At 45.8% G+C, this 24136-nt stretch overlaps 1 protein-coding gene across 1 annotated transcript in view; it reads left to right on the plus strand.

Moving 5' to 3' along the window:
• LOC143981892 (stomatin-like) overlaps positions 1 to 24136 on the plus strand; it is a 90501-nt gene that overhangs the window by 16955 nt on the left and 49410 nt on the right. Inside the window, exon 4 of the mRNA XM_077480074.1 lies at positions 3742 to 3824. Within this exon, the coding sequence (XP_077336200.1) occupies positions 3742 to 3824 (83 nt within the window). The remainder of the gene's footprint in view (positions 1 to 3741; positions 3825 to 24136) is intronic.

Genomic DNA, 24136 nt, shown 5'->3' on the forward strand with positions numbered 1-24136 from the left:
GTCACAACCGATGCAAGCAGCTCAGGTTGGGGTGCACACCTAGACTCCCGCCTGATACAGGGTACCTGGGAGAGGAGGGAGCTGAGGGCAGTAGATCTGGCTCTCAGGACCTTTCAGAGAGAACTCAGGGGGCATCACGTAAAAGTCAGGTCGGACAATTCCTCAGTGGTAGCCTACATCAACAGACAGGGGGGCACCAGGAGCGAATCCTTATGGGCCCTAACAAAAGCCATCCTCGGGTGGGCCGAAGCAAATGTCCTGTCCCTGTCAGCAGTTCACTTGAAGGGGGAGCAAAATCAGGTGGCAGATTTCCTCAGCAGGAGAACATTGAGAGAAGGCAACTGGGTTCTCAAACAGGAGGTTTTCGAAATGATCACCCAGAGGTGGGGGATTCCTTCGATAGACCTCTTTGCCTCGAGGGAAAACGCAAAGGTAGCCAGCTTCTTTTCTATAAACAAGGGGGACGGGGCGTTGGCGGTGGACGCAGTAGCACAGAATTGGGGTTTCTCCAGGTGCTATGCTTTCCCCCCTCCCGTACTGATTCCGGCAGTGTTAAGGAAGTTTCAGGTGGAGAACACTACCCTTATCCTAATCGCACCTCACTGGCCCAGGAGGCCGTGGTTCTCCATTCTGAAGGGCCTGTCTGTAGAACCCCCCTGGATTCTCCCAGTCCAGGAGGATCTCCTTTCTCAGGGTCCAATCTGCTGTCCTCAGGTAGAGCGGTGGAACCTTGCAGCTTGGCTTCTGAGGAAGAACTGTTGAAGGGCAAGGGCTTCTCAGATCGCTTAGTAGCCACGCTCCTAAACTGCAGGAAAAAGGAAACCAGGACCATTTACTTAAAGGTATGGAGGCGGTTCAATAGCTGGTGCTCAGAGAGCTCCTTCAATGTGCACAGCTCTGTAGCCGTTCTAGAGTTCCTACAGGCTGGGGCAGATAAAGGTTTAGCCCTTGGAACTCTGAAGGGTCAGGTATCCGCTTTAAGCGTGTTTTTAGAAAGGCAACTAGCTTCAGACCCTTGGATAATGAGATTCTTCAAAGCCCTAAGTAGGCAGAGACCTGTTTCAAATTCCCCCTTCCCAGTTTGGGATCTTTCTTTAGTTTTACAAGTTCTCACAGGAGAACCTTTTGAGCCATTGGAATGTTGCTCATTAAAACTGATCACTCTCAAAACGGTGTTTTTGGTGGCGATCACTACAGCAAGGAGAGTGAGTGAACTCGAAGCCCTTTCTGTTAGGGCACCTTTTTTTTCAGGCTTTTCCGGACCGTTTGGTTTTTAAGACGGATCCGGCCTTTTTGCCTAAGGTAGCCTCTAGTTTTCATAGAGCCCAGGAGATTGTACTACCTACTTTCTGTTCAAATCCAGTAAGAGAACAGGAACACATCTCTCATAGATTGGATGTTAGAAGATGTGTCCTTCATTATTTAGATTGCACAAGTCAGTTCAGGAAGTCTGATTCACTTTTTGTGCTATTTTCAGGGGCTAGGAAGGGTTCCAGAGCCTCTAGACGTACGATAGCCAGATGGTTAAGGTTAGCCATTGGGCAGGCTTATGTGGCAGGGGGGTTAGAACCCCCAGTTGGGATTAGAGCACACTCAACCAGGGCAGTGGCAACTTCTCAGGCAGAGTGGGCTGGTGCATCTCCTGAACAGATCTGTAGAGCTGCAACGTGGTCCAGTTTTGCTACGTTCGTGAAACACTATAGACTGGATCTTCTGTCAGCCAAAGACCAGGCCTTTGGTTGTAAAGTGCTGCAAGCAGTGGTCCCACCCTAAGGTAATGTGCTCGCTTATCCTCTCTAAGGTGGCTGTCCTGAAAGACGAACTTGGGGAAAAACTGAGTTACGTACCGGTAACATCCTTTTCCGGGAGTCTTTCAGGACAGCCCCGGTTCCCACCCAGGTTTTTGGAGATCGTCGGGAACTCGTCACACGAGACCGTCAGGTAAGATTGAAAGTTTGTTTGACGTGTTCTTGTGTCTCCCCAGTTGGCCGGAGGTACTCTGGAAGAACTGAGGAACAGAGGGAGGACGAGGCTTAAATCTTGAAATTGAAGGCGGTGTTTCCTGAGAGGGGAGGAGCCAGGGTCTCTCTAAGGTGGCTGTCCTGAAAGACTCCCGGAAAAGGATGTTACCGGTACGTAACTCCGTTTTACCTGCTGATAGAATATTGGGAAATGGGGATCACACAAGACTGCTGCTGATATAATCGCACACTGGTCTGTCCGTACCCATCTCTTTCATCTTGACTTCTCAGCTCCACATCATGTGGGACAGGCAAGGACTGCGGGATCCTCTGCTCTGGGTGGGACTGGAGGAGGGAATGACATCACTTTGAGGCGTGCCATGCTCAGCACCTCATTGGCTGGAAGTGCCTGGCACAGCACCTGTCCTGGCATACTGCTGGTAGCCAGGCAGCAGGCTAATGCATTTGCGATCTGGACTGGCAGAGTCCAGTGGCGGCGAACGTCAATCCAATTTATGGCCAGGCTACACAGATGACTCTGTCCATGTGAGGCCTGCACACTTGTTCAGTGAGTGACAGTCATCACTATGCTAACAGGGCTGCGGTGTGGCCACCACCGGTGTTCTGGCAGATGGTGTCCTGCCATCACATAGTGTCCGCCCCGTACTGCGCAGTACAGAGCAGACGAAGCTTCGGAAAATCTCCGAAGATGAACAGCGCTTGCGCCGTGAGTCGAGGTGGTAGCCCCACCATCCAAGCGGACATAGGGTTGGGAAAATTAGAGGGCCCCTCGCGGGCTCGCTTCGCTCACCACGCTTCGGGCTCGGCCTCGCTGCACTCGGCTCTTTTATATTCCAACTCTATGTCCACTTGGATGGTGGGGATAGAACCTGGACTCGCGGCGCAGGCGCCGTTCATCCTCGGCTATTTTCAGAATCTGTGTGTGCTGTGTACTGCGCATGCGCAGTACACAGCGGACACTATCCAATGGGGGACAGTATATGATAGGACGCCGGCTTGGCGAACATGAATTCTAGTGTGCCGCGGAACACAGTTTGAGAAACGCTGATCTATTTCATAATTGCAGAACAGCATATTAGTCTGTGCTCTGGTTGGAACTATTTTATAATATGACAATAAAATATAATCTATTTATTCTGGTCTAGGTCAACCATGACACATCATAAATATAGCTATAGGGCTGAAAGGAATATTTAAAGTTGCTAATTTTGATAGTTACTTCTCTATGGCTGACTTGTAGGTGGATGTGTAATATGAGATTGATGGGATGTTTAAATAGGACCTGCGGTGTCTTTAATTTAAATGTGATACTCTCCTAGGAATCAATTGTTTGTTTACTTGTAACATCATACATTTGCTGTTCAGTTACACTATGCACAGTTTAAAAGGAAACGGTTTTAAAAAGTTTTGGGTATTCTTGTAACAGATACTGCTATTGCAAGTTAATTAACAATAAAAAAAAAAGCATGAATCATTGGGTAATATGAATGTCATGTATCATTGAATTTAATGTGCCTTTTTAGATTCAAAACTAGTTATTGAACTGTCCTTTGTTAATGGGGGGTTTTCTGTGAAACTATAAATGTATCCAATTGTGTGTGTGTGTGTGTGTGTGTACAGAGTATTTCAGAGGTATGTACTGGTCTGTATGTTTGACTCCTTTATGTATGTTGGATTTTATTTTTACAGTTTATGTAATTAGTTCTTTAACAAAATAATCAGTATAGTTTCCTCTTCTTCCTTGTTTTTATTTTTTAAGGGATTTTCTGGATTATGCCTTGCACAGATGACTTTTGCCGACTTGACTTGAGAACTGTGTCATTTGCAGTTCCTCCTCAAGAAGTGAGTAATTCCTAATTATGGCCCAATTAAAGTTTCAGTTTAAAATGGTTGTAAAGGCTAAAGGTTTTTCACCTTCATGCATTCTATGAGCCTTAGCTCTCCAGGGACTCTTCCCTCTTCTTTTGGCTGAGACAGCAGCAGGAGCCATTGGGTCCCACTGCTTTTAATCACGGCCAGCGAGCCAAAGAGGAGAGAAGGGGCGGGGCAGAGCTGCAGCTCTTCCTGCTTGGGTGCCCCCACGGCAAGCTGTTTGCGCTGGATGCACTTGGCCGGAGGGAGGGGCCATTAAACGGAGCTGGTAAGTACAACATGCTTATTCTTTAAAAAAAAAATTGTGCAAACTGCACTGCATGAAGCTTGTCACTCAAATAGGAGCAGTAGCTTCTTTCAGGTGACAAGCTTCGTACGATGCAGTTTGCTGTGATTTATTGCATGATAGAACCCATGTTAGGTACTATTTAAAAATGACTGGCACCTAAAAAAACATGGTGCAATTCCTTAGTTTTGCAGAGCGTCTTGGGAGTGCTGGCAAAATTGCGGCAATTTTGCCTACGATCGTAAACTTCTAGGTGTGAGCTGAGGGTTGTACAGTTCAGCATATTTTTGCATATGACCAAGTCTTCTCAATCAGTCACAGATGGGAAGTCAATAGAAACCAATGGCTAATGGTGCTGCTACTCTTTGCAACTGTTTCCTTGTAATTGTTTATGGCATTATTAAAATAATGTAACCAGCACTAGTGCTCCACAAACTAAGCCGTTAAATTTAACAGCAGCAGTCACTGGTGTCTAAACACATTAAATACAATGTGTTGCCTGTCACTTTAAATGTAAACCCAATCCTAGTGACAAACCATTCCAGATAAATACGTGAAATTAAGCCCTTTTTTTTTCCCTCCCCATCTTTCAGGACGGAGAGAGACCTTGGCGCCTCCTCTTTCAGGACGGAGAGAGACCTTGGCTCCTCCTCTTCCTTGGAAACACTGCGTCAGCCCCCATAAATTTCCACCTCCCCCTGCCAGCCTCAGTTATTTGTTTCCCCCGGTGGGGAGACACTGCACTAGGACCCAGGCCTACACAGTCGGTGAGACTGGGGGCTGTATTTTTTTTTTTTTTTTGTCCCAACTTAAGAGATGGGTTCTCTGGGCAGCAGCAGGTTTCTTACCAGCCACATCTTTGCCCCCTCCCTCCCTTCATTGAGCACTGGTGGAAGTCCAAGGGGCCCTCTATCACAGCCACAGGGCTGTCTGCAGGAGGCATCTCTGTTCCCCCTGTACATCGTACAGGCTGCAGATGGAACCGGGTGGGCCGAACGGCATGTGACATCATTTTTGGAGGGGGGGGGGGCCCGGCTGTGTTTCCTTTGACCCACCACTTCTGGTTCCGGGTCGTGCGGCGCTGATAGGCCAGGCACAAGCTGGAGAGGAGTCGATACGCAGCATAGGCGGTGAGAAGACTCCACAGGCTGCTCCACCAACATGTCGGATGCTAGCACCAGCCATCCTAAGGTAAGGGCACCCTGGGGAAGGGTCCCCCTCTACCTAAGATTTCCCTCCCCCACCATGGTTCCTGTAGTGGGGGGGGGGATCCCCTCTAGGTGGTGGTGGGGGGGGGGGGGAGACCAAGTCCCATATTCTATAGGATTTTGTCATCCTTTCTGACTATTCTGCGAGTGGTAGCATATATAGCGGATGCTTTGGCTCGCTTGTCAGCCAGGACCACTGCACTAGCCAACTCAGCCAGAAGAGCTCTCTGGCTCAAAACATGACCAGACGACAATGCCTCAAAAATCAAACTGGCATTCTGCTGACCGGGGATCTTCTCTCTGGCCCAGGTCTAGACAGTATTAGACCGTACTGCCAATAAAAAGAAGGCGTTCCCAGTGAAGAGTAATCCCCCGACTCATCCCAAGAGGGGGTTTCGCCCACAAAAAAGGGGAAATGAGGACTTGGAGCCAAAGGGGTAAGGGCAAAGGAGGAGCAATTTTTGCCCTCCTGTGCAGCCCCATAAGACCCGTGACTCACGGTCACAGTGGGAGGAAGACTGGGGGCCTTCCTTCCTCAGTGGGAAGTAATTTCCCCCAACCAATTGATCCTGGGGATCATACAAAGGGGGTACTGTCTAGAATTTACAGAGCCCCCTCCACGTTGAAGCTTGGTCATGCTTCTCCCCAGATGTACGGCAGAAGCCCTCTTGGTGGCATTGAAGGAACTAGAGCAGCAAAATGTGGTTTGCAGAGTTCCAAAAGAGGAAGGTACAGGATTTTATTCACACGTCTTTGTGGTGAGAGAGCCCTCAGGAAATTAGAGGTTAATTCAAAATCTGAAACCCCTAAACAGAGTGATTGTCTACAAAAGGTTCTGGATGGAATCTATGTTCAGTCAGGGCTTTACTGCCCCAGAACTGTTACATGGTGTCATTGGATTTGAAAGACGCTTACCTCCACATTCCTATTGCGGAAGCCTTTCAATTGTTCCTGCGCCTGGCGATAAAGGTAGAGGAGGAAACCATTCACCTGCAGTTTCAGGAACTGCCGTTCGGCCTATCTTATTCATCCCGAGTATTTACAAAGGTCATGGCAGAAGCCATGTCTTTTCTGTGAATCGGGGGGTGTTATCAATTATTGCATACCTTTACAATCTGCTCCTTTTTGCAGCATCCTCAGAACAACTAATCGGGGAACTGGAACTAACAAACAACCCTGATAGGGCTAGGATGGCTACTGAACCTGAGAAAATCCAGCCTAATTCCAGCTCAGCAAATTTCCTATCTAGGATACCTGCTGGACTCTACTCAGCTGAGTTTTTTTCCCAGCAGAGAAGATTCTGAAGGTGGACTGAGCAGTAGTGTCCCTTCAAAACAACCAGCAGGTATCAGTACGGTGGGCAGCCATGTCAACCCTCGGCTTACTAACCTCTGCCATCCCGGTGGTCCAGTGGGCAGGCCTACGCTTCCGTCCCCTGCAGGCTTTGGCTATAAAGTTATAGGACCAGTCAGGAGTCTTTAGATGCTCTGATTTCAGTTGCTCCTTGGGTCAAAAGATCCCTCTGGTGGTGGAGGAAGCAGATAAATCTGTCACAAGGGCGTCTGTGGATTATTCCAGTGTCCAGAATGATTAACACAGACGCAAGCGGTAGAGGCTGGGGAGCACACCTGGGAGTTGGAGCAGGGGACGGGAGGGGGGAAGAGGTCCTGTTAAATCTAGCCACAAAGATTCCAAGCTGGATAGAAGCCAATGCTCTTTCAGCAGTGTTCCTAAAAGGAGAAGAGAATGTAGTGGCTGACTTCCTCAGCCGAAGACGGCTCCGAGAGGCCTACTGGGTCCTTAATCGGGAGGTTTTTGACCTCATAGTCAGGAGCTGGGGCCCCCCAGAAGTGGATCTTTTTGCCTCAAGAAGCAATGCAAAGACCCCATGTTTCTGCTCTCAGCAGATGGAAAAATGCGCTAGGCATAGATGCCCTGACACAGGAACCCCGCTGGCTCCTTCCGCCCCGAAAGGATCTCCTATCACAGGGCCCAGTTCTCTGTCCCCAGGTAGGCCGCTGAAACTTGGTGGCCTGGCTTTTGAAGAAATGCTAAAAAGCAAAAGCTTCTCTGAACAACTAGTAGCCACCCTCAACAGTAAGGAGGAAACGTGCCAAATCTACCAAAAGGTTTGGGGGAGCTTTATAGAATGGTGCTTAGAGAACTATTTTGAGGTGCAGAGCCCTATAGCACTCCTGGAGTTTCTGCAATGAGGGGCAGATAAGGGGCTAGCCATCAGTACCCTTAAGAGCCAAGTCTCAGTGCCTCTCTTGAGAAACCCCTGGCCACAAACCCCTGGATGGTCAGATTTTTCAGAGCCCTTTCAAGACAGAGACCAGTGCATGGTCCTTCCTTCCCTAAGTGGGATCTTTTCCTGGTCTTGCGGGTTTTGACAGAACCTCCCTGTGAGCCTTTAGAAGATTGTGCTCTAAGGGACCTAACATATAAGGCTGTGTGTGTATTTTTTTTATTTGTTGGTGCCAGTAACCACTGCCAGGAGGGTCAGTGAAATAGAGGCCCTTTCAGTTAGATCCCCTTTTTGTTTTGTTTTTTTCAGATCAAGTCGTTTTTAAGACTGATACGGCTTTTACCAAAGGTGGCTTCGAAATACCATAGAAGCCAGGAGGTAATTTTGCCAACTTTTTGCCCTAATCCCTCAAACTAAAGGGAATTTAGGTACCATACTTTGGACATTAGGAGATTTATCCTACAACTCCTATTTGAAGCGGTTCTGCCCCCTAGGATTCTATTGTGGATCAGGCATAATGGTGCTAGTCCCGGGGTGTCTAACCAGGGATCCCATGGTTTTTAAAAATTTTGTGGGCTACCCCGGTGCTGGTACGCAAGTTCTTCTCTGATAATAGTCATTCACGGATGCTATCCATTCCGTCTGTGTGGGTGCCGTTGTGGATAGCCATTTCCTAGCAATAAGCTTCCTAGTCAAAAATGGTGCCCTTATAATGGCCATGTGTATAAAAGGCGTGTACTCTTCTTCGTCTAATAATCCCAGTAAGCATAATTTGGGGTCAGTGCTAAATTTGAGATTCCATATGCTGTTAATAGTATTCATCGCCATTTCCCACTATCTTTGTAATTTCGGGCATTTCCACAGCATATGGATCAATGTACCGTTGTCGACAAGGCATCGGGGGAATAGTTGTATAGCTTCTCAGGTGTGTGTGGTATGTACGGTGAATAATGAATAGTTGGGTGAGTTTTTGGGGGGCGGACAGTGACATCTTAAGTACATTATCTAGTATGGTATTCCATTCCTTGTCTGTAATGTGCCCTATGTCCTCTCCCCAACCAGCTCTACAACTCAAAGTCATCACCCTGGAGACATGACCCAGAAGTGAGCTGTATATAGAGGATATTTGTCCCTTCCGGGATGATGTGATCAATTGCGTAAGCACTGCAGGCCTAGTTGGCTCCCTATGTGATATTGTAGCTTGTGCTGCTATCGCGTGCCTGAGCTGAAGGTATTGAAAAAAATAGGTATTTGATAGATTAAATTCTATACGTAGTGATTGGAAATCTTGGAGTACACCTCCACAGTATAATTGTGGAATATAGTTTACTCCGTTCCTTGACCAATTAGAGACGTTTTTCAATTTTGTTCAACTCTAGGTAATTGCGATTTATTCCATATGCGTGCCCAATTCGCGTACCCTGTGTATTGCATGTGGTGTTTGGTATTATTCCATATCTTATCTATGAGAGTTATTGTGGGGTATTGAGTTAGCACTCCAAAATCACCTGCCTCTATGCATTCCACCAGTCCATCACTAGACATCTGCGTACGGACAATGTTCCTAATAGGGTCAGAGGGCTCGGGTTGGAGCCAGCCCATTAAATGCTGTAGCTGAGCAGCTATAAAGTAATAGAATGGGTTTGGTACTGCTTGTCCACCCGAGTCCTTTGCTTCCTGCAAGGTTTCCAATTTGATTCTTGGAACCTGCTTCCTCCATATCAATGCCCGGTAAAGGGTGTTGCATCGCCTAAACACATGTACAGGGATCCACAGAGGGGCATTGTGGAGTGCATATAATACTTGTGGGTTCCAGACCATTTTTATCACGTTGCAGCGACCAATTACAGAAAGTGGTAACTTAATTCAACTGGCCGTTTTTGTTCTGGAGCTTTTTAAACAGTGGGACTATATTTAGCTTTATATATTGAGCTAAGTTGGGGTGTATAATAATTCCCAGGTATTTGAACTTATCTACTATTTTGATCTGTCTAGCTGTTTGAGAGAGAGGCTCTGTCAATGTTTCTAAGGGTAGGATAGTTGACTTGTCCCAGTTTATGGTGAATCCGGAGAAAGCTCCGAATGTCCGTATTAAGTTTAATCAGGGAGGTGGATGTGTCACCCAGGAACAATACTGCGTCGGCATACAATGCCAGTTTATCTTCTGTTTCCCCCCGCATAAAGCCGACTATATCTGGGTTCCCCCTTATGCCTGCTGCCAGGGGCTCAATGGCCAGGGCAAAAAGTAGGGGGGGATAGGGGGCAGCCTTGCCTGGTCCCCCTGAATAAGTCAAAGGAGGGAGATGAGGTATTCTTTATTCTGATGCATGCTTTTGTATATAGTAGTTTAATCCAGGAGATATTTTCTCCCAAATGAAGTCTTTCCAGTACTTTCCATAAGTATTCCCACTCAACACTATCAAACGCCTTAGCAGCATCTAGCGAAAGGATAGCTTTGTCCCTGATTTATCAGTGGGTATTTATTTGGATATTAAGATATAGGCGGCGTAGATTGTTTGCCATAGACCTGTTTGGTATGAAGACGGTTTGGTCGGGTGCACCAATTTGGTTACCACTTTTGAGAGTCTCATAGCTATGGTCTTAGTAAGAAGTTTCAGATCTGTGTTTAGCAATGAAATCTATAGGATTCTGGTTTATCAGAATCTTTCCAATTTTATCATTTAATATTCCGAAAGTGGGCAGTGCATAAAAGATTTACCAAAAAATACAGAAAGTAACACAATTGGCAGTTTTGCTATGAAAATTTAAAAAGGGATAAAAACAGAAATAAACTTTACCAAAGTCTATCCTCTTGTAGAAGCATACTGGAACATGTGGGAACTCCCCAGTTGCGATCTGGCTTCATGGAAGAATGATGTCCATATCTCAGGCTACCCAATTTATTGAAATATGGATGTGGGGGAACTTTAGCCCTTGGCCAATCAACCCTGGGGGTGTTCCTGAGGGCTGAGACAGGATGTTTTGTGTTCTGAAATTACCAGAGTCTGCCCCAGAACAGCACTGATTGCTGGGTCACGATAGTATTTCCGATACCAGCACATCAGTCCGATCCCGACAGTACCGATCACATGCTTGTGCAATGAAGCCAAACTACGTTACTTAAAAAATCTCCATAGGCGACACATTTATAATAAAGGGAATAACATTAGTTGTATCACGCGCAGTGAAAATATCTATATGTAATGTCCAGATGTCTCCAATGCAGTGAAAGTTCATGAAATCTTAAATCATTCACACACTTGAATGTGAAAAATATGTGCCGCCTTCCACCAGGCAAACATCCTACTCTCCAAACGTACATGACACCCATCACAGGTAGTCATAATGGGCATATAGAGCAGAAGTAATCCTCAAAGGGAAAGTTCCCATAGACATGCACACCCACCTGGCAAATATGATATGCCACATATATCAGGAAGAAGATTGTGCAGTTTGACAATTTTATTTCCATTGCACACTATAGAAGGACACTGACAATGTTGAGATCAATGGGGTACCATAAAAACAAGCATGGATGCCGTCCGTGTTCCAAAAGATGGCGGAAGGGATGTGCCATTCACTACCTACCCAATGCGTTTCATCGGCAATGTCTGATGTCATCAGGGGACACCTTTTAATAATGTTAACAGGTTACCAGTTGAGTTAGAGGAAGTCTAGCACTAGAATTATTATTCTTGCTATAACGGTCAAGGCGATACCCAACATGTGGTGTGAACACCATTTACATATGCAGGCGCGACCTATGTTTGCTTCCATGAGGGGACGGGGCACATTAAAAAGTTTTATTTTTACACTTCCGTCTTTTTATTTTCACTTTTATTCCAATCACAAGAAATGTAAACATCCCTTGTGAAAGAAATGAGGCATGACAGGCCTCTTTATGGAGACATCTGGGCAGAGGCAGGTCTAGGCTTTGTGAGGCCTTAGTCAAAACCTAGACATGAGGCCCCACTCACAATGGGAAAAATAATTCAAGCAATAAAAAAATAACTGTATAAATTACATATATTAAGAGCTTTTAAAGTGCTGGTGCCAGCAAAGGCGATGGCAGCTGAGAAGCCAATCGGCAGGCAGTGCCAGTGCATGCAGGACCCCCCCCCCCTCCCCGCAGTGAAGCCTTGCATAGGCGGGGGTAAGGGTAGGGTGGAGGTAGGCGTCAGGGGCTGCCAATCACAGGTGAGCACACTGGGACACTGGCACAGGACTGAGCTGTCCTTACTGTTAGTGACATAATCAGGAGGTAGGGAGTGAAGGGGATGGGACAGGGAAGGGAGTAGATATAAAGACCAGTCTCTGGCTGGTGCTCTCATGCTGGTAGTCGCTGGCTGCAGAAGGGGGTCCCAGCACTGACAGCCCCAGAGAGGGGCGGACCGGACACCCCTTCTCTCCTACCTCCCCTTCTGTTGGCTCCATACAGTGCTCGTGAGGTCTGCTCTGTAGTACCTATCCTCTTCCACTCCTTGCCACTGCATGCCAGATGCCTCCTTCCGGGTGTGCGTGGACCGCTCTGCTGAGCACTCCAGTGGTGGGGGGTGACTGCTGGTGGGGGTGCAATCTGTGTCTCTGGAGCAGCAGGAATTGTGCTCTGGCTGCTGGAATCTCCTTCCCTTCTCCCCGGGCCAAGACACAGCCACATTCCCCTCTCCACTGCCTGCCCATGGTGGAGCTCACAGGCAATGTTAACCTGCTGCTGGCTGAAGCTTAACGATGCAGCTGCATTGTTGTGTCAGCAGAGGCCGACTCTTCAATTACGCTGTCGGGAGGCCACTGAGTGCGAGGCCTTAGACGACCGCTTTATTTCTCTGATTAGAGAGCCACCTCAGCATCTGGAGTCTAGAAGATGCAATCTCTCCTACCCTGAAAAGCATGAGTACAAAACATCCACCTCTGCTTTCCAGGAAAAGGCAGCATTTGCATCTGCCAAAGCCAAACGTCATGATGTAGCTTCCGGCCTCCCAGGATCAGAGATGGCTGGAGACATTCCAGTCTTTGGCCAGCTCTGCGATAACCCAGTGCCACCACTGGATCTCTGGGTCTCTGATTTCATGGGAAAGGTGGTGGGAGGGAGGCAACATCCCCCTCCTGCTGCCTGTGAAAGCCGCCCACTGGCTAGTATGGCTTTTATGTTGGAGGGAATCGCAGGCTGAAAAATATCTGGATGATGCCTGTACCTGCAGGCATCATCCAGATCTCTTCACTTCAAGTCCAGGATGTCAAATAACATCCTACAGGCTGGAAGTGTTTTTTTAGAAACACCCAGGCCATATCTGACACAGTAATATGCTGATACGAGTGATGTACACCCCTAATCGAAGTCTTGGGCTGTAGCTGCTTCAGAGATGAAACAAACTAATTGGAAAGTCCTGCATCCTGACTGCATTTTGCTGAGTAGGAGCCTTACTCTGTTGGAAACGGAGATCTCTCTGCAAAGCCAGAGCTCTCCAATTAGCAGAAAGCAAGAGTTGGAAAGGAAACAAATGGAAATCTATAGTTTTGACTTGGCAAGGAGCATGCTGGGCCTCTACAGAGTCCATTGTATCTGTAGCTACAATGTGTATCCGGTTGGGTAGTAACTGAAGATGAGCAGAGAGGACAACAACTTGGTTGACCTGTTTATGCTTTTACCCGGAGGATTTAGAAGCATCAGTCCACTTAAAGCTATAGGAGAAATGTGGTGGGCTGAGTTGACCCTTACGGCCTACATTCCAATAACAAGATTTATCCTATGTGTCTGTCCATTGGGGAGTTTTGAGTCTACCTATCCACCTCTAAGTGTAGCGCCGGTACTTCTGAAGAGCACATGCTATGTTTTGTAAATTTAGTTGTTCATAAGACCATAGTTGGGTCTTAAATTATGTTAATTGTGATTCTGACATCAGTTTGGCTGGACTGTATTGTGTTCTGCCTGGTCATAGGTGTATGTATCTTCTGACAGGCATTTAGAGCGCAGTCTGGTTGGACGCATTGGGTACTAGTGATGGACGAATTTCCGATGAGACGTAACGTGAATGCGGCCAAAAGTTTGCGAACCGCAAGGTTTGTGGTGAACCCCATTGACTTTAATGGCAGACGAACCTTAAAAACCTCCAGGTCGTATTTTCAGCCACAAAATACTTACTAGCTGTGCGCACACAGTCCCACAACATGGACACTGACATAACAAAAGTATTAAGTGAATCTGGGATCGACAATGACAAGCATTCTTCTTCTTTTTTTTTTTTTTTTTTTTTTATCTGTGAAATTGACAATTCAGGAGTGCATGAAGGCCATGGAGGAGAGGCAAGGTCAGGCCAGGCTATGAAGGGGGTGCAGGAGATGATCAGTGCCAGTCAGGGCAGCACAGTCCTGTCCCAGTGTGCCAACCTGTGCTTGAGCCCCTCCCTCTGCCCCGCCCTTACCCCACCTATGCAGGGCTCCACTGTGGTGGTCCGGAGGTGCCAGTCCAGTACTGATCCTCAGCCATGGTGCTGGCACTGCCTGCTGATTGGCTTCTCCGATGCCATCTCCCTCACTGACACCAGCACCGCGATAGAGAGCACTGAGACCACACCAGCACCGTGATGGCGCTCTCCATCTCGGTGCTGGTGTCGGTGCTCTCTGACACCAGCAGTACCTACACTGATAAGACAGCTGCAGAATCGGTCAGCACTCAGCAGCACAGCAGTCAGCAGTGCACCATAATATACTTTCTATATTTGAGAAAGTATATTATACGTGTACAACCCTATATACAGTACACCTATACCAGTCCTTAAAAGGACCTTTGTGGACCTAATAGTAATAGCTAGTAATTACACTGGCTGTCCCTGCTCCACACGGCGTCCTGTCCCTACACTGACAAAAGACAATGTAAAATGGCCACCAGATCAGGTCTATTTATAAGGTAGGGGGTATGTCCAATTGTCAATGTGCTGAAATGTCTCAATTGGCTGTCCTGTACCCCATGATGGATGTGTCATCATGGGTCAAAGTTCTTCACAATGCAAACGCATATGTCTGCCGTGTGAACAGCGCCAGAAGTCCACCGGTTTGAGCACAATTTGGCGCAAACCGGCCGCCGGGCGAAACGCAAGGCCATCCCTATTGGGTACCAATCTCTCTCTCAGCCAATCGGTGGGTGTGTTGTCTCGCTGTGTTTTTTCCGGGAGAGGGTACTTAAGGTGCTGAAGTCACGTGGTTCTGGGTTCCAGTCCAGAAGTATGTTCTGACTCCATGGTCCTGGTCCTCTTGACCAGGTCCCAGAGACCCTCATGGCCTGGGGTACGGATCCATCTGTTTCCAAGTCTCAGGTCTGGCTAGTCCAAGGCACAGTAACTGGAAAGAGGATTTCAAGGTGGTCCGGTGCCGTCTCGGGTTTGCAGAGGCCCAGCAACTCAAAACGCAGCCAGGAGAGGACTCTTCAGAAGACTGTCACGCATGAGGCTGGCTGCTCGGTAAGAGCCTGGAAGCTGAGCTGAAAGGTCACCAAGTAAATCCACATTCTTATGGTATCGCTGGACCGGCTGCAAGATATCCTTCAGTTACACTTAAGTATTGAGCTAATTTAAAGTGCTACAATCAAGTCTGTGGCAGAGACTTTGTTAAGCTTAGATTACCTGTCGGCTGCTAAATCCACAAACAGGGATTCATCCGGTAGTTTAAATATCCAGTTGCGAATGGCTATTCCCTGGATCATCTAGAGAGACATTTCAAGTGTCAGCAGTTTTCCAAAAAGTACCTGAGCTTTACTACCCATACCCTCTATTCCCAACTGAGACTGTTATGGTCAACGTTTTATGCAAATAAAAATTCCGAAAAGGATTCAAGTGTCGGTCTCTGCAGTTATTGGGCCATCAACCTTGGGAACCCCTAGAAAAGAATGAGTTGCAGAGGTTAAATGGTAAGCCCAGCAAAACCAGCTGCTCCTACGGGGGTCAGTGCTACATACGTTTCAGGCTTCCCTGTTAAATTCCCCATTATTTAAAACAAATATCCAACAAGAGCAGAATCTGTCAGAATGACCACAGTTAGCCCTTGTACACACGGTCGGAGATTCCGACAACCAAATCCGTCGGATTTTGTCCATCAGATCTTGTCCGAAACTGTTGCATACACACGGTCGGACAAAGTTGTTGAAAAATCTGATCTTTCAGAACGTGATGACGTAATTTTGTTACGATGGGACTACGTTCAGGCTAGTAGCCAATAGCTTTGATGTAGGAATTTGATCTGAGCATGCGTGGCACTTTGTCCGATCGGAATTCTCTACACATTATCGGAGTATGTCCTATCGGACCAGTTTGTCAGAAAATATTTACAGCAAGTTGGAAAATTTGGTCCGACGGATATTCCGACGGAAACAGTCCGATGCAGACCACACACAGTCGGATTATCCGACAACGCGGTCCGATAGGACACATTCCGACTGATTCTCCAACCGTGTGTACAAGGGCTAAGTGTACAGAACCAATGACCCATGGTCTGATATCTCACTAAATGGGTCCTCAGGCATCTAGGGACACCTGATCTATAAGTGCTGGGTGGATTTACCCTTTAAGAAATTGCTTTTGTGAACCTATTGCTTTTATATGGCAGAGATGAATATTCCGGTAATGGCAAAAGGCATTAGAGATTTTAAATGAACGTTTTCTTCTTTTGAAGCAAACATTTTAATCATGCTAAGTGTAATTGCAGTGCCAACAGAAAATATAGGAAATTTAAATTATACCACAATGTGTCATTTATAACAATACATTTTGCTTGGCTGTCCAGGCAGATAATACATATCCTTTCTATGTGAATTTGTGAAGCATTGCATGCTGGCATTGTAATCCTTGCCTGCCATCTAGTGGTCATATTGCTTAGTACAACTCTGCAAATACAACTTGTTTTAAAATCTCCAGGAGAGTCTTTATTTTTATTGCAAAAAAAAATGTTGAGTCATACTACTGTTTGCAAAACAATGCATGCACTACTTCATGTCCCCTAGTAATCTTTTATTTAACTGTACAAAGGTGTGTTTTATAAAAAAAAAAAAAAAAAAACCTCAAGCCTGCAAACAGCTTGATAACAGTTGGTGAGGATTCTGAGTGTGAGCATTGTTTGCAGTTACTGGCCCATTTTAGGTATGCTGGAGGATGATGAGCATCTCGGACAGAAGTTCTCAATATCATATGAGGAAAATTAACATTGCTGAAGTGGTAAATGCAAGTACTTCAAGTCGGTTATACATCTGCAAGGAAGTTCAGGATCCTGGGCCAATGCTAAAAATTGCAGTGTTGAGATTGAGCTCCACTCCCCTCCCATACTATGCTCTGCCCATTCATTTATCTGCCAATGCTTGCAAGATGTGACCCAAGCTTAAAGTTGTACTGCAGTTATGATCTAAATTCCACACATGTAATAACCTGCCTTTGACCAATGTAAGTATGCATAGCTCATACCCGAGGGGCCTCTGGAGGAAGCCGACAACCACTGTAGTAGTTGGTGATATTATAGTGTTTGCAGTAATCTTCTAGGTGCTGTGTAGAGTGGCTGACTCCCTGCTCACTGGCTTGGAGGGGGGGGGGGGGGGGGGTTCACTGGCTTGGCACTGCTGCAATTCATAGAATGCCTTCTATTTTCATCAATGAAGGAGAGATGGGGCAGTGACTTTACACTCTCAATCTCATTCAATCCGAAAACACTTGTCAATTATTCAGGGGATGCAACATATTCTCAGATAGTGCCTAGTGTCCGACCGCCGGTGTTCAGAATGCAACAGAGTAGCTGCTGGATTTCCGTGTGTGTGTGTGTGTGTGTGTATGTATATATTTTATCTTGTGCTCATACATTTACATGCCCTGGCAGAATTTTAGGCTTTCTTTCCCGTTTTTCAGAGAATATGAATAACACAAACTTTTTTTTTTTTTTTTCTTTCACTCATGGTTAATGCTTGGCTGAAGCCATTTATTATCAGTCAACTGTGTTTACCCTTTTTAAATCATAATTGCAACAGAAAGTACCCAAATGACCCTGATCAAAAGTTTACATACCCTTGTCATTTTGGCCTGATAACATGCATACAAGTTGAAACTGTGTTTTGAATGGCTATTAAAGGCAACCATCCTCACCTGTGATTGTTTGCTTGTAATTAGTGTGTGTGTGTGTGTGTGTGTGTGTGTGTGTGTGTATAAAAGGTCAATGAGTTTCTGGACTCCTGACAGACCTTTGCATCTGTTCATCCAGTGCTGCACTGATGTTTCTGGATTCTGAGTATAGCACCCTCTACCTGGTAGGTGCTAGAGGTGTTGTAGGTTCTGTCAGTACATGTAAATTGAAGCAGGTCTATGCTGTGAGCTAGCCTGGTTTGTTTTTGATCTGGGGGCAGGGAGTGGTTAGTGTAGCAGTGGATGTGACTGACATTTACTTCAGCTTTTGGGTTCCTCCGCTGCTTTCAGTGAGAATGTTCTGAAAGAGGGGCAGGGCTGAGTTGGCGTGGCATGGAGTACATCTGAGGAGCCCTGACCAATCCCCAACTAGAAGTGGCAGGTCTCCCAGATACTCATGGTCAGCCTACTGGGGGAGGAGTTGTTGGCCAGATGAACTGAAGAATGGCGTGCTAGGCTGTGTGCAGGAGGAGCACCCCGGGGGGGGGGGGTGCAACTCTGGCGGAGGAGCTCGGGAGCCTCTCCTTTCATGGTCATGGGGAGGTGTCCTGGAACAGGAGCTGGAGGAGCATGGTCAAGGAAAATCCTGCAGGAGTCGGCGAGTGAGGCACAGAGATCTGGAAGAGGCATGCCAGGGGATCTGGGTGCAGAGGAGAGACTTGGGGTTTTGTGCCAAATTTTTGCAGCCGGATGCAGGATTTGCCAGTTGGACTTGCTGGGATCAGTAGTCCAACATAAAGTATCTTTTTCAATTAAATGTTCAGGGCTGCCAAGAAGGGGTATTGCAGGCTCCTGGCCTATTAAGGATCATTAAGTGAAACTGATCCTAAGACTTATTCAGAGGGAGGCCAAGTCATTAAACGTTATATCATTTTAAATACCAATTTGTTCCTTTGGGCATCCCACATGCCTTTACCCCCAACCAAGTTCAATTCCCTAAATAAAACAAAACAAAAGACTATTCATTGTCTACATGGATGTCTGGCAGCAGGGTGAATATGCATGGATGTTAGTAACTAGTGGCAACACTACATGAGTCATGGGGAAAGCGAAAGAATTGTCAAAGGAACTGCGGGAAAAGGTACTTGAACTGTATAAAACAGGAAAGGGATATAAAAGGATATCCAAGGAAGTGAGACTGGCAATCGGCAGTGTTCAAACTAATCAAGAAAATGAGGGGTTCTGTTGAAACCAAACCACGTTCTGGTAGACCAACTAAAATGTCAGCCACAACTGTCAGGAAAACTTTTTTTCGGATGCAAAGAAAAACCCACAAATAACTTCAGGTGAAATACAGGACTCTCTGAAAACATGTGGCGTGGCTGTTTCAAGATGCGCAATAAGGAGGTACTTAAGAAAGATGGGCTGCATGGTCAAGTCACCAGAAGAAAGCCATTACTACACAAATGCCACAAAGTATCCCGCTTACATAATGCCAAACAGCACCGAAACAAGCCTCAAACCTTGTGGCACAAAGTCCTTTGGAGTGATGAGACCAAAATTGAGCTTTTTGGCCAAAACCATAAACGCTACGTTAGGAGGAGTCAACAAGGCCTTTGACAGGTACACCATTCCTACTGTGAAACAGCGGTGGATCGCTGATGTTTTGGGGATGTGTGAGCTACAATGGCACAAGAGATTTGGTCAAAATTGATGGCAAGATAATTGCATGTTATCAAAAAAATACCAGAGGAGCATTCATCAGCCAGGAAGCTGCGCATGGGACGTACTTGGATATTCCAACTAGGGTGCCCACGTGTCCCGGATTTTCCCTTCATTCAGATTTTTGTCCCGTGTCCTAGGCACCTTCATTCCGGGACAATACAGTGTCCCGGAATGAAAAAAACAAAACACCGCCAGTCCGCCACCCTGATATAATTTGCCAAACTGGTTGCTAGGCTAGGGCTGCCCCATGTCTAGCAACCAGTGACATCGGTTGACACGTGGGCAATGCACCCTATGGCTGAGCAGCGCACATCCGAGATGAGTCCACCCACCTCCTCCCTCCTTCTCCTCCTCCAGCCGCAGCAGCAGAGAGAGAGCAGCCAGCTGCACCAGAGCAACAAGTGTCTTCATTGAACATTTTCAGCCCTGACTGGTAGTGGCCTTGCTGGTAAGCCAGGATCCAGCCTGTGCCCACTGCCCAGTCAGTGTCAGTCCCAGGGCTGCCACCGCCTACTCCCGCAGCTGCTGCAGGGCAGCACATTGCCAGCAGCCGAACTTCTCCAGTTCTCCTCCTGAGCCTCTTCCTGCCCACAAAGGCCGCGAGTTTTGATCCGCCACTGTGCCAAACTTCCAGGACCAGGTTAGCATTTGTTGTGGCAGCAAATATCATTCATGATGTGATACAGCAACTTGCTGGAAAATACGACCCGAGTCTTTACACTTCCCTTCATTCTTGTTTAGTCACTATTCAATTATTAACCATTTAAGCCCCGGGAACATTTTGCTGGCCAAAGACCAGAGCACATTTTGCGATTTGGCACTGCATCGCTTTAACTGACAATTGTGCGGTCGTGCGACGTGGCTCACAAACAAAATAGATTTCCCCCCCCCCCCCCCACAAATAGAGCTTTCTTTTGGTGGTATTTGATCACCTCTGCGGTTTTTATTTTTTGCGCTATAAACAAAAATAGTGAAAATTTTGAGAAAAAAAGCATTTTTTTTTGCTATAATACCCCCCAAAAAATGTATAAAAACTATTTTTTTTTTTTTTTCCTCAGTTTAGGCCGATATGTATTCTACATATTTTTGGTAAAAAAATCGTAATAAGCGTATATGGATTGGTTTGAGCAGAAGTTATAGCGTCTACAAAATAGGGGATAGTTTTATGGCATTTTTATTAGTAATGGTGGCGATCTGCGATTTTTTTTTTTTTTTTTTTTTTTTTTATCGGGACTGCGACATTATGGCGGACATGTCAGACAATTTTGATACCTTTTTGGGACCACTGTAATCTTTACAGCAATCGGTGCTATAAAATTACACTGTTTACTGTAAAAATTACTGGCAGGAAAGGGGTTAAATGTGTCCTAGGGAGTGATTTTAACTGTTAGGGGGAGGGGCTGTGTGTGACACGTCACTGATCTCTGCTCCCGGTCACAGGGAGCTATGATCAGTGACACTGTCACTAGGCAGAACGGGGAGCTCCTTGAGGTGATCACAGGTATCCCTCACTTGCCAGAGTAAGTGATGTACAAAGTACGCCATTGTCACTAAGTGACTTAGTTAAAGCAGGTGCACGTTGCATACCACCTGTCTAAACTGGTTCCCACTGTTTTTCTCTCCCCAAAAATTACCAAATGTATTTATTTTTATTTTTTTGGGGGCGGCGGGGGGAGATTTGGGGGGATTGTCCCTAAATGGCAGTTTGGAAATGTGGTCACCCTAATTCCAACATGACAATGATTCAAAACACAAGGCCAAGTCAACCTGTCATGGAATATGGCAGCTTTACCATCTGAGAAGATAAAGGGCCTCATCCACAAATACCACAAAAGACTTCAAACTGTCGTTGATGTTAAAGGGGGCAATACATGGTAATAAGAACTGGGGTATGTAAACCTTCTTCTTTTTTTTTTTTTTCTTTTTTATCAGGGTCCTTTGGGTAGTTTTTTTTCATTATGATTTAAAGGGTAAACTCAGTTGATTAGTGTTTGGCTGAAGCCATTTCTCATCAGTGAAAAAAGTTTATTTATATTCTCCGAAAAATGTCCAAGAAATCATAAATTCTGCCAGGGTGTATAAACTCATGAGCACAATTGTATGTATGTGTGCATGTATATATTATATCTTTAAATATTTGTGTGTGTGTGTGTGTGTGTGTGTGTATACACACCTGGAATTCCTCTCTAACCACATGCCAACCGGGCCATACCCGAAGGATGGCTACAGCGTGGTTGGCTTATTTTGGGAGGGCATCCATGGACGACCTCACAGAATTGCACTCCTACGCGCCCCCTGAAAGATCCGTGAACGTCTGGTCTTTGCCACAGAATGGGGAAAAGGGCCAATGTCGGCGCCCCTTTACCACTTGATTGCTCCGTCATAGTCAACAAACCGAAGCTTGTCCGGTGCAGTTCCTTCCCTCTCCTCACCCCGATCAGTATAGTGTGCAAGGAGGGAGCCGGGTGCAGCAGCTCTGTGGGTTGTCTCAGGAGTGCCCACAGTGCTGATCTCTGCCCATTTATGCTCCATATGCGTCCATCTATACGTCATCCATTCCTGGCTTATCCGTGCTCCATCCGTTGCTCATTCATGCCACAGCAGTGCTTATCTGTGCCACATCCTTGCCACTACATTGCCCATCAGTGTCTCAATTGTAATGGGTAGTCAAATTAGATCTGAAATGTACTGTATGTCCCTGATGGTGCTCCCTGCATGTTGGGCCTCTGTATGTGGGAAGGCTGTGGAAAAGTCTCCCACGTGTGATTTCGCCATGCTCAGGAGGAATAGCCGAATATATTTTGGGGTGCCATAATATATTGATATAGCATGTACATCACAAAAATAAGTGGACAACGTTCTGCAAAAAAAAAGCGTTTTTAATTTTTTCTTTCCACTATTTCCAAAAACTTGTGGAAAAAATGACATGTTCAAAAGACTCATTATGCCTTATAGAATATACGTTAGGGTGTTTACTTTCCAAAATGGGGTCATTTTTGTGGACGTTTCCATTGTCCAGGTGCTCCAGGGCCTTTAAAAGTGTAAGAGGTAGTGAAAAAATGAAATGTGTAATTTATGTCTTTAGAATGCCTGATGTTACCCTTCTGGATTTTGGGCCTCTATGTGGCCAGGCTGTGTAAAAGTCTCACGTGTGGTATTGTCATACTCAGGAGTAGTAGAATGTGTTATGGGCTGAACTACCCTTCCCCAATATTCTCAGTAGAAAAGGAAATAGAAAGGAGAAACAGAATGATTGAGCTATATATGCCTCTATTAGATATACACTTAACTTAAGGAATCGAATCCCAGTGCGATGGTACCCCTCCCCCCCCCCCCCTTGACTTCCATCCCCCTTTACCTTGTACCCTCTTTCACCCTCCTTCTAATACACGATCTATCCAGTGGTATCTTTAGTTTTCACTTTAGCTATTGGATCTTACTTTATCTTTTGTTCTAATTGAGATACTTGGTTACAACACAAATGCTACCTATCTGTATCAATGTGTGTATACATACCACTGTTGACGACATTTATAATCTTATGTTAATTGTAAACCCGACTATACTCTCAATAAAACCTTTGATTGTGAAAAAAAAAAAAAAAGAATGTGGGGGTATGATTTGTGGTGTGAGAGAAATAACCTGTTAATATAATTCATGTTGCAAAGAATTGTGGGAAAAAATTACAACTTTAAAAAACTCAGAATGCCTCCTAACTACCTTTTTTGAAATGTCTACCTTCCAAAAAGTGCTAATTTGGGGGCTATTTGTACTTTCCTGGCTTGTGAGTTTCAAGAAATGAGAGGCCATCAGTACACAAAGTGTGATCAGGTGAGATCAATTTTCAGTGATTGGCATCATAGCTTGTAGACTCTAACTGTCACACAGACCAAATAATATACACGGATTTGGGTTATTTTTACTAAGGCCCCTTTCACACTGGGGCGTTTTTTCAGGTGCTAAAAATAGCACCTGTGTAGCGCCTGAAAAAAATCTGGCCCCTTTCACTCCAGTGTGAAAGCCGGAGGGCTTTCACACTGGAGCAGTGCGCTAGCAGGACAGTGAAAAAAGTCCTGCTAGCCGCATCTTAGGAGCGGTGTATTCACCGCTCCTAAACTGCTCCTACCCATTGAAATCAATGGGGCAGCGCAGCTATACTGCAGCACTTTTCGGGCAGTTTTAACCCTTTTTCAGTCGCTAGCGGGGGTTACAACCTCCCCGCTAGCGGCTGCATACCGCTGGTAAAACGGCGCTAAAAATATCGCCACTTTACCTCCGACGCCGCTCCCGCCCCAGTGTGAAAGGGGCCTAAAGATATGTGGCAGTATAAATTTTGGCCAAAATTTATGAAGAAAAATTACCTAATTTGCTAAAGTTTATAACTGAAACAAAGAAGAATGCTTGTGTTTTTTTTTTTTTTTTTTTATAGCACAAAAAAAAAAACAGTGGTGATCAAATACCACCAAAATAAAGCTCTATTTGTGTGGGGAAAAAAAAGACACAGCTCATATGGGTAGCATGTGGCCTGACTAATTGTCATTTAAAATGTAAGAGCACTGAAAACGGAAAATTGCTCTGGTTAGGAAGGAGATTTAAGTGCCCAGTGGTCAAGTGGTTAAGCCGCTATGATTCTACAGTAAGACATTATTATTATCATTATTATTAATTATTATTATTTTTTTAAGTGTAAATTTTATTCATATTTAATCCCCCCCCCCCCCCCCCCC

Source organism: Lithobates pipiens, unplaced genomic scaffold (genome assembly GCF_037356315.1).
Source record: "Lithobates pipiens isolate NorthernLeopardFrog02 unplaced genomic scaffold, aLitPip1_a1.2 Scaffold_16, whole genome shotgun sequence".
Lineage (NCBI taxonomy): Eukaryota > Metazoa > Chordata > Amphibia > Anura > Ranidae > Lithobates > Lithobates pipiens.